This window comes from Engraulis encrasicolus, chromosome 2 (assembly GCF_034702125.1).
Source record: "Engraulis encrasicolus isolate BLACKSEA-1 chromosome 2, IST_EnEncr_1.0, whole genome shotgun sequence".
Classification (NCBI taxonomy): domain Eukaryota; kingdom Metazoa; phylum Chordata; class Actinopteri; order Clupeiformes; family Engraulidae; genus Engraulis; species Engraulis encrasicolus.
The window spans coordinates 58684977-58696550 of NC_085858.1; the positions used below are offsets into that span (position 1 = coordinate 58684977).

At 42.7% G+C, this 11574-nt stretch overlaps 1 protein-coding gene across 1 annotated transcript in view; it reads left to right on the forward strand.

Moving 5' to 3' along the window:
• Nucleotides 1–483: 483 nt before the first annotated feature.
• The window catches only part of zdhhc16b (zinc finger DHHC-type palmitoyltransferase 16b), a 43326-nt gene continuing 32235 nt past the window's right edge, over nt 484–11574 (forward strand). Inside the window, exon 1 of the mRNA XM_063193043.1 lies at nt 484–703. Within this exon, the coding sequence (XP_063049113.1) occupies nt 700–703 (4 nt within the window). The 5' untranslated portion in view covers nt 484–699. The remainder of the gene's footprint in view (nt 704–11574) is intronic.

An 11574-nucleotide genomic window follows, 5' to 3' on the forward strand; every position in this document is an offset into this window, starting at 1 on the left:
TACGGCGATAAACGTCACAAACACATAACAAGTTAGACCGTTTTTCAAGTTAATGTTATCCTCCTGACAGCTAGATATTACACACATTTGAACTAGGTCGTTGGCAGACACAAAAACAGCACAAAACAGAAGAAGTTGGAGACCAAATGCAAAATCTTACCACTGCACACCAGCCATGTTTTTTTTTTCATGTCATGTGACTGCTTGCTTGCTTCCAAGTTCCTGTCAGCGGCTTGAGTGTTTAGAGTTTCTTTTTTATTTCAGTTTATAATGTACATTACATAAATATATCTGGGTAAGTTTTAGCATTAAATACATTAAGTGAAAATTATGAAAAGTAACTGTATAGTAACGGACACTTACACCAGAGAAAAACATAATTTGAGTGGTTTTGTTTTGATCGTAAAAAACTCCATCTCCCACAATGCAGCAGCGTCTGGAGAAACAGGAAGTGAATGCTTTGCAGCGAGCGACTGAGTGAGCTCCGAGTCGAGTTCCACACGGGAGGGAATGTGATGTGGGAGTCAAGTGAGATGTGAAATGTCTTGTGCAGCTAGATTAGCTAGCAAGTGGCCGGTCTGACAGTTTACCGCGTTGTCCACATGACCGCAGATTATTTGAACGGCTGAAGTAATGAGTTCAAGACGCAGCTCAACTAGCCAGGAGTAATAATAACAAGACGTCCTCCAAGTGGGTCGAATGGGTGAGTAAGTGGAGTATAGTCTGGTAGGACCCACTGACTGACCACCCCATAATAGCCTAATAATACAACTGCATTTCGTGTTCATGAACTCGAGATGAAAGGGTGGTCAGTGGGGCCGGCCAGGCTACAAAGCTGTTGTGTTGGCTTGACTTGGAAAGTGTGGTGGGGATATTATGTGGTAAATAAATTGCCCTTGTTAGCTATTGGTGCATTATATTTATAATATAGTGGTGTTGGTGTTGGTGGGGACATGCTAGGTTCATCTCAGAAGTGATGTATTGTCCCCACCATAGCCTACTATACACCCATGGGAGAGTGTTTGCTTGTTGGGGGGAGAGAGAGAGAGAGAGAGAGAGAGAGAGAGAGAGAGAGAGAGAGAGAGAGAGAGAGAGAAAGAGTCGTGAGGGAGAGAACTGTCTCGCTTGTTTACTTGTAGCTGGTAAAGAGAGAGAGAGAGAGAGAGAGAGAGAGAGAGAGAGAGATGAGTGAGAGAGAACTGTCTCACTTATTTACTTGTAGCTGGGAGAGAGAGAGAGAGAGAGAGAGAGAACTGTCTCGCTTGTTTACTTGTAGCTGGTAGTCTTCGTTTGTCTTCTCTTCCAGCCAAATGGGAGTCTCAGAGAGAGTCGTGAGGGAGAGAACTGTCTCGCTTGTTTACTTGTGGCTGGTAGTCTTCGTTTGTCTTCTCTTCCAGCCAAATGGGAGTCTCAGAGAGAGAGAGAGAGAGAGAGTCGTGAGGGAGAGAACTGTCTCGCTTGTTTACTTGTAGCTGGTAGTCTTCGTTTGTCTTCTTTTCTTCCAGCCAAATGGGAGTCTCACCAGCAGCAGCATCTGGTCATCAGGTGGCTGGTGTTCATTTAGAGCAGTGTTTCCCAACCTTTTTTGTCCTGCGTACCCCCAAAAGCCATTTTGTCATATGATGAGTACCCCTCTCACTAATGCTCCATATCCGTTCCTCTATTCCAATGTGACTACACTCTATATATTTGCTATTATTAAATTTTTCCAAGTACCCCCTGAGGTGTGCTCACGTACCCCTAGTGGTACACGTACCCCTGGTTGGGAAACACTGATTTAGAGCCCTGATAGCAGTCAGACAACCAGCATCTCATGCACACAGTCAGACAACCAGCATCTCATGCACACAGCCAGACAACCAGCATCTCATGCACACAGCCAGACAACCAGCATCTCATGCACACAGCCAGACAACCAGCCTCTCATGCACACAGTCAGACAACCAACATCAATGCACACAGCATTGGGTCCTTCCATGTCAATTCACACGCCTCCCTCACATGGCCCTCTCCGATTTACCCGATATTTCACATACAGGTACCTTTTGATGTCAATTGAAAGAAGACCAAGTATTAGCACCCTACGTCCAACGGTTGCGGAGATGAAGCCCTCCAAAGTTGGGGTGCCATGCCCACCTTTCACTGGAGACAGCAGGGGATCTACGGAATGTTGTCTGAGTTGAGGTTGTGATCAAAATTCTGCTCGTGAATATTATAATTTGACATGGGGACCAAAATATGTCTCCCTTTGGTTTTTATTTGGACTATTCCAAATGATATATTCAAGATTTTACACACCTTATAACAGAGTATTTTATTCATTTACAAGCAACTTGTAAATGTTTGATAGATATAAAATATTAACATAGCATTTCCTAGTCATTTACAAGCATTTGTTTACATTTCCTAGTTATTTACAAACGTTTGTTAATGTTTTGTTCATCAATAGTTAATTATTTATTAAGTCTTTATAATGCTTTTTTGCATCCATTATTCTAAAGTGTTACCTGAATATCTTATATGTCTTTAGTGCGGGTGTGGGGCGCTGCTGTAGCCTGGTCCTGACCATCCCATAATACTACCATTTCATTTAGCCTGGTCCTGACCATCCCATAATACTACCATTTCATTTAGCCTGGTCCTGACCATCCCATAATACTACCATTTCATTTAGCCTGATCCTGACGATCCCATAATCAGTGTTTCCCATACATTGAGGAAACTATGGCGCACCGCCATAGTTTAAATTTGGCCGCCATAGTTTATTAAAATGTTTAAAAAACATTTTTATTTTTTTTACTTTTCAACTTTTTTTCCGTTTTTTAAAAACGATTTGAAAAACGATTTCCTTCGCATTTACCTCCTGGAGTAAATACATCCTATAGACAAAAAACCATGAGTGCATGAAAGACAGAGGAATCAAAAGCCTAGTCAAGTTGTTGCAGTTAACTTGGGTTTGGGAGCAATAAAAAAACCTTCAGAGAAGGGACAGTTGGGATGAGTTTACTGACACTCCTAAGGCTTTTTCATTGCTTAGACCCCTGCATGAGGGACAAATGAAAAGTGTGTTGCATACAGAAATGATTCACTGTAATGCATTTTTGTATATAAATGACAATGTACTACTATATAGTGTAGTCATAAATGGAGGTTCCGTGACCAACCTCTGGCAACAATGTTTTGATGATTGATTTGACCTCTATGGACCCTTTAGAAAAGATTTAGCCCCCATGTCCCTCGCAAAAATCCCGGGCTTTTTTGCTAGAGAGCCAAATTCAAAATGGCGTCCGACGGCATCTCTAAAAAATAACTTTTGATCTGAATGACCTAGAATCATGTATGAAGGCACTTTTTCATATGAGTCAACCATGAGGATTCCAAATCTGACATCATTTTGGTAATACAACTTCGTTTTGACAGCGAAATTCAAGATGGCCGCCATCTAGAACCGTTATTTTCGACCTTTTTAGGCCGCCACCGCCCAAAATTATCATATTTGGACTGGGAACCTCCCAATTTGTGTGACTCCATTTCTCATGTAAAGATATTGAGAGAATAGCTGATCTACAAGCCCAGAATTTCTCACATTGGGAGGCGTAGTGGGCTTGTAGATGGGCTATTTTAACAATGTGTCTTTTTTAATAGGCTATTATTTGAAAATTTGGCCGATATTTTAGCATTGTTTGATGATTACTTTGGATGCAGTGATGGTCTTTCACTTTGAGAGTCCTTACATCATGACCCCACCCCCCCCCAAAACAGTGGGTCTTGACCCACAGGTTGAGAACCACTTATCAAGTAGAAAAACCCTTCACGTTTCACATTTTCCAAGCATTCTTGCACAGAGAGGCCCGTTGAGGAACTCGAGGCAAGAGCTGCTGAAATGGAAGAAGTGCGCTCACAGCAGTGATCAACTTGGTTGAAGACAGTCAGTTTGTGAAGCTCCCCCAGCTGCAAGAACACTGTTTCAGAACGCAGTATAATTCAAAATGGCAAACTGAGAAAAAAGGCTTTAAAGTTTCCTTTCTGGCCGCGCAACTGTGTTGGAGGTAAAGTGGTGATGACATTTCCATATAATACTTTTTTATGGTGGAAATGTATGCACACAAGAAAAAAACGAAAAAAAAAACATTCTCATGACTTTTTAGCTGAAAAATCATTATACTGCGTTCTGTTGTGGTAATACTGCCTACACCAAAACCACGGTTTCAATGGAGAAGTGCAGTATATCTACAAGGCCACTATCAGTATGTAGATCCAGATTTGGTTTTGTATTTATTTTATCTTTTCACAGTTATTTATGTCTGTGTTTAGGATAAGAGCTTTCAGAGTTGACTTAAGGTTGGGATATAGTTCAGTTAGTAGTTGTAATTAGCCCTTTAAATGTGTAAGCAACCTCAGACATGGTAGACATCTATTGAATCATGAAACCATCAATCTCTCACGTTTTTAATGCAATAACATTTAATTATAATAAATAAATAAGTCCAACAATAGCAATAAATACTAGCAATAAATAGCAATAATTTATAACAATAATGTTATACAATAACAGTAATAAATATCATAATAATAGTCTACAATACAGCAACAATACAAACATTGATAACTCAATAAACAATTTCCCAAACTGTGTGTGTGTGTGTGTGTGTGTGTGTGTGTGTGTGTGTGTGTGTGTGTGTGTGTGTGTGTGTGTGTGTGTGTGTGTGTGTGTGTGTGTGTGTGTGTTGTTAGGCCTATTTATAACAATAATCAATATAATAATACAATGTAACAATACAAACAAATATCAATAAGACAATTAATAAGGCAAATATTATAACATTAAGCTGTCACAAACTCTGTGTCTGTGTGTCTGTGTGTGTGTGTGTGTGTGTGTGTGTGTGTGTGTGTGTGTGTGTGTGTGTGTGTGTGTGTGTGTGTGTGCACGCGCTTCACTGCTCTTCTGCCAGAGCTTCCCAAAACTGGCGGCGGCTTTCAGGCATTAATGGCACCAGCTTCGAAATGATCTCTCTTTTTTTCACTCCCTCCACTCCCTTGTCACCAGGGCGCAGTTGAGGGGGGAACCCAAGCTTTGCCTATAAATCAAATTTGTATCCATTATAGCACATACAAACGTGTATTTATTTACTTATTATTTATTATATATATCATTATCTACTACCTTTGCTTTCAGGAAGTCACAGTCCATGAAGTCCTCTTGGTCGTGATCGCGTTTGTAGTACAGGTGTCTGGAGCCCCTTCTCACCTGGATGACGGCCATGTCGGCCAGATGTGCCTCATTTTTCATCTTGGCCGATGAATGGTCATTTGTCCAGGCGAGGATGTTGTTGCTTTGCAGCTCCACAATGTTCTACTTTCTGGAGTTGGCAGAGGCAATTACGTCTCTGAATTCCTGAAAATCGAGCACGTTTCCTCCAGGCCTTTTCTTCATGGTCCTCTCCACGCTTGCATGAAAACTATCAGCACTCATGAAAGTGTGTCCGGGTTCGAAGTACTTGAGGGTGATGTTGGTGATGTCATTGGTATCGGAGTTGATCAGCTTGACGAGTGTCGTCAGTAAAACCCAATTCTTGTTCTGGGAGGTGCAGTTGTCCACCCAATAGGTGACGTGTCTTACTCCCTCGACGCTGAGGCATGCCACATAGGCAGACGTTACCTCCACAGCTGATCTCCCAGCAATGGCCTCATGCCAGATGACGGACAGAGTCTTAGTCTGCTTTTGGCACATCTTCCCCACTGTGGCAAATGTTTCATGATAGGCTGCAATTCTTCGAGTGAAGACTGCAGTCTTGACTCCAGGCATTCTGGGCAGCATTATTACCTTTTGCAGGTCCACACTTCGGACCACAGAGTGGACCTCCTCCTCTTTTTCTGCATCCACACGATAATGCTGCCTTGCTGTGATTGCACGGTTGTGATGAGCCTCCCACTGGTGGCATGTTTCGCAGCCACTACCTTCCTCATGCTGCTTCATGTGAATGGCGTGTTTCAGACATGTCTCGCACTCCTCTTCTCCGAGTTTAGTGAATGCAATATTTAGATTGTTGATGGCCTTCCGGTAGGTCTCATATGAGCAGCACCTGTTGTTTTTTTTGAAGTCATTGTACATCATTGTTATTGTAATATCACTGGGGATACCTGTTTGGGGCATGGCTGCGCCTGTAATGGCTGATGGTGGGGTGGAAGGACTCAATATGCTCATAAATTTTAGTGAGATCCATTTTCTTTCCATTGTGCCTTCCTCTTCTTTCCACTGGTGGTTGTAGGCCTACGGATTCACCTCGGCACAGGGTCACAATCAAACGGTCGTTTTTGGGGTGGTATCCCAGCGTTGTCAAAAACATTGTTTTACACACTTGTTGTCGGTTTCCCATTTCATCCTCAAGATGGTACTTCATCGTTGCATTTCGTCTGCTCCCTTGCCTACGTGTAAGTTTGGTTGGCTGCTTTGTTAACATATTGAACATGTAGCTCTTCTTGTCTTTATAGGTTAACTTGGAGTATGCTTGAAAGATGTTGTTACGCTGTTCTGCTGATATTTTATATGTGCATTTTTTCCAGCATTTGGAGCTGCATGGTTCTCTTAACCCTTCCACCATTCTACATGCCTCCTCCTGACAATGGCTGACATTTCCTCCATCATTCTCTTCCACATCCTCCTCTTCACTGCCTGGTTCATACATCTCCTCATACAGCTCAATATCCTCACAGTCATCACCTCCACTTCCCTCACTATCATTTTCATCCTGTTCCTGCTCTTCACTCTCATCCTGTTCCTGCTCTTCACCCTCATCCTGTTCCTGCACTTCATCCGCAGAACTGCACTCAGCCTCTGCATGCATTGAGGAAAACAGTCTTGCCAGGGTCCTCTGTCTCACCCTTTCCTCCTCACTCCCAGTGGCTCCCTCATCACTAACTGCAAAAATAAAAAAAAATAATGAATACATAATGAATGACAAACTGAAACAAACTCAGAAAATAACATAGAAAATAACTCCCGCAGTACTAGAGTACCATAGGTCTGTATGTCTGGCTATCTGTCTGTCTGTGACATCAGACAGGAACGCATCTGGATCTGCTCCCATTGACCGCTTCTCATGCCATTTAATTAAGCTTAACAGGGCGTTCTTTGACCAGCAGAGAGCGCAATTGCATAGATAAAAGCAAAAAGCCTACACTCCTCTTGTAGGGTTTCCTTCATGTTGTCACTGTAGCAAATTGCTATGCAGTCGAGAGCATGCATTCATCGAAAGTCGTAGACATAGGCTATGTATGCCTACACTGATTGACATTCTGACTTTTCTGCCCCAAATCACCTGTCATGACGGGGATGTGGACAGTCACACCTGGCTTTCATTTGTTGACCAAGCTAGAATATGCCACCGGAAATAAGAAACACAGAATTCAAACTTTTTCTGTCCGAAGAGGAATGGCGAGTTTCCTCCGATGAAACGGTCTGCTACTTAGTAGCAGCATATCGTAAATATTTAATCACTTCTCAAGAAAATGACTGCGCACCGAATAAAAACGTAGGCTATCGAAACGTGAGATTAGGTCTACACTTGGATTTCATATCGTCTCAAGAGGAAAGCGTCAGTCAGGAGCAGGTGAGAAGCAATGGTCGTAGAGATAGTGACATGTTGGCTATGTAGCATGTGTCAGTGCAATATTTTTTGCTCTCTTTGTTGGTTTCTCAATGCTATCCAGTTGTGTACCTCGGCCTCTATAAGGCAGAGCGAGCGCAGTATACCGCGGGAAAACAACAACAATTGTGTTTTGATGTTTACTGCAAACTGCAGTAACTCCAAAGTGGGGAGTCTTTCAAACTCAGAGCGCAGTATAATCACTTACTGCGTTTTAGCTTGTAAGACGTGTGGTCTTAAAACCACAGAACGCAGTATAATCGTATACTGCGTTCTGATTTTGTAAGACGTGGGGTTTTTGTTTTTTACTGCAGACTTAACATGTTTTTTCTTTAAAACGGGACGGAGTTGGACCAAAATTTTATACCACAAGATAAAGGAGGTATTATAAAGCCCATTTTAAGTCTTAACTCATTTTCGACAATTTTCAAGATACTGCGTTCTGAAATTGTACGGCAGTATACATGTCATGGGTAAAATCGTATGTAATTTCTCAAAATATAAATGGCTGAAATGTAGGCCTATAGTTTCTCCATGCGCCAATGTCATTCTTTACTCATTGTTTCGCCTTTTTGCATTTACGCCCTGTGAATTTCCACGCGCCCCCCCCCCTCCCAAAAAAAAGGCCCGCGTGAAATACCCCCCCCCCCCCCACAACAAAAAAAACCCCGGCTGCCCCCATAGTTTCCAAAATTTCTGTGGGAAACACTGCATAATACTACCATTTCATTTCGTATTCATGGTCTGGAGGTTTTTTAATCTGATGCGATTGCAGGAAGCGGGAAGTTTCTTTGCACTCAGTTCTGGTTTGAAATGATTGGACAGCTCTCACCCAATCGCCGACAGTTACTCAACAACAACATAGTTTTGTTTTGACAGAGCGCAGGTGCAGTACTTCTGTAACGGCACGAGAGCAGCGGCTTTTCACAACTGAGCATGCGCATATTTCGTGTGCGCCGATGCAGCCAGATGATTGGATCACTGGCACCGCAGCTCAGCAGGCACATTGGCTCTTGTTACCAGAAAGGCGGGAGACGTGCGGGTAGACGCCATATTTGCGCTACGAATCTTCACCGTCAATTTCTATGGACACCTAACGATTCTGTCATATCTCCCCGTCCTAAAAAAATCTCTGATGCTATACTGCCTCCATTTTCTCAGAAAAAAATCATGGCACTGACAACTATGGGTATAGATAGTAATTAATCGATCAATCCTACGGCCAACGATCGAATCGTATTGTATCGTATTGTGGGGTACGGAATCGAATCGCTTACACACACACACAGGAGGAGAGGAGGAAGAGGAGGAAGAGGAGAGGAAAGAGGAGGAAGAGGAGGAGAGGAGGAGGAAGAGGAGGATGAGGCAGAGAGGAGAGGAGAGGAGAGGAGGAAGATGAGGAGGAGGAGGAGGAGAGGAGGAGGAAGAGGAAAAAGAGGTGCCTCCTCTACAGGTACCGCAATGCAAACAAGATTCAAATCACCTAGAGCAGGGGTGTCAAACTCAAATGAACTGAGGGCCAAAATCGGAATATGGAACGAAGTCGCGGGCCGAACTGAACATTTATTTTTAATAAATGCACAAAAATCGTGCCGGCACGCACTTAATATTTATAGATAAATCTCACACACACTGGCACATATTGTGTTGCATAGGAGTGTGAGCTATGTCATTGGCCTGGGCACGCTCATACTTCTGTGACACACCAAATTTCATGTTCAAGTCTTGGTACACTACGCATTAATGATGTATGAGGGCCAACTGTAATACACATTTGAAATTACCTCGCGGGCCAAATAACATTACTCCGCGGGCCAGATTTCGCCCCCGGGCCTGAGTTTGACATCCCTGACCTAGACACACACACACGCGCACACACACGCGCACACACACACGTCTTACCATAATGGGTTTGAGTGGGTGGTAGTCGTTTATATCCACTGGTATGGACTCCACACACACACACACACACACACACACACACACACACACACACACACACACACACGTCTTACCATAATGGGCTTGAGTGGGTGGTAGTCGTTTATATCCACTGGTATCGACTCCGCACGACACGCCTGCAACTCAGCTTCATACTTGCGCATCCGCGAGTGCCTGACACAGCAGAACACACATGCACGCACGCACACACACACACGCACACGCACACGCACACGCACGCACGCACACACACACACACACACACACACACACACACACACACACACACACACACACACACACACACACACACACACACACACACACACACACACACACACACACAGGACACAGTGTTTCCCACAGAAATTTTGGAAACTATGGGGGCAGCCGGGGTTTATTTTGTCCGGGGGGGGGGTGTCTTCTCACACGGGCCTTTTTTTGGGGGGGGGGTGTATTCTTGCAGCGTAAATGCAAAACGGCAAAACAATGACTACAGTATGACATTGGCGCATGGAGAAACTGTAGGCCTGGGCCTATATTTCAGCCATTTATATTTTGAGAAATAAGGCTACATAAGATTTTACCCATGACTTGTATAATAGTAGTACATTGTCATTGTCAAAAAATCTAGTACAGTGAATAATTTCTGTTTACAACAGTTTCATTCGTCCCTCATGCAGGGGTCTGGGAAGCAATAATAAAACAAAATAGGAGCAGAGATAAGAATTTAAGAGCACTGTGAAATTGTTAACGCATAGACAAAAAGGGTCTTAGAGGGTAGGCTATGCCTTTTCCCCCACACATATCTGTAGGCGTACACATTCTACATGAGGGGTGCTGGTCACAGGGCCAGTTTTTTCCAAATTCCTCCCATTAAAGGGGCTGAACAACATATTACACATTTATGTCTATATTCACATTCAGTACACATTAATTTCTATATGCAGCCCGATGTCTCCTCTGCTGTGTCAATGAAGGTCTGTCACCAAACTCATTACAACTGTAAAACAAAGCCTAGGGAGTGTTAGTAAACTCATCCCAACTGTCCCTTCTCTGACGGTTTTTTATATTGCTCCCAAACCCAAGTAAACTACAACAACTTGACTAGGCTTTTGATCCCTGTCTTTGAAGCACTTGTGGTTCTCTCTATAGCAGGGGTGCCCAACCTTTTTTTAACCAAGATCTACTTTTGAAGTTGATGGTCTGCCGTGATCTACCAAGTCAAATTCAAGGATGTCAGTATGAAAATTTAAGACCCACCATTTATTAATCACCATTATTATGAACAAAATGTTTTCAGTAGGCTACTATGGCCGTATCTTTTCAGTGTGTTTTTAAAGTGTGTTGAATAGCCTACAGTGCCCTCCATAATTATTGGCACCACTGGTTGAGATGTGTTAAAAGCCTTAAAATAAATTCAGTGTTTATTGCAGAAGAATACTGTCACACTGAAAATTTTAAAAAAATGAATTGTAGGAAAATAAAAAAAATCCCTGACTAAAAAATAATTATTTTTCATTAAATCACCTGTTCCACAATTATTGGCACCCTTAGCAATTCCCAGGAAATAAATATAATTGAAGCATTTCTGTCATTTCTACAGTAGTTTACAAAGTTTACCAGAGTATGTAGGAACATTTAATTAGTAATTCATCACTTCCTGTTTCCCTGGGGTATAAATATGACGTGACACCGAGGCCATTTCTCTTATCCACTCTTAAACATGGGAAAGACAAAGGAACACAGCATACAAGTGAGGCAGATGTGCGTCGACCTTCACAGGTCAGGCAGAGGCTACAAGAAGATTGCCACTCAACTGCAGCTGTCCATATCTACTGTGAGAGGAATAATTAAGAAGTTCACAACAACTGGAACAGTGGTAAACAAGCCTGGACGAGGACCCAAGTTTATTTTGCCACCACGCACAGTGAGGAGGATGGTAAGAGAAATCAAAATATCTCCAAAGCTCACTGTTACAGAATTA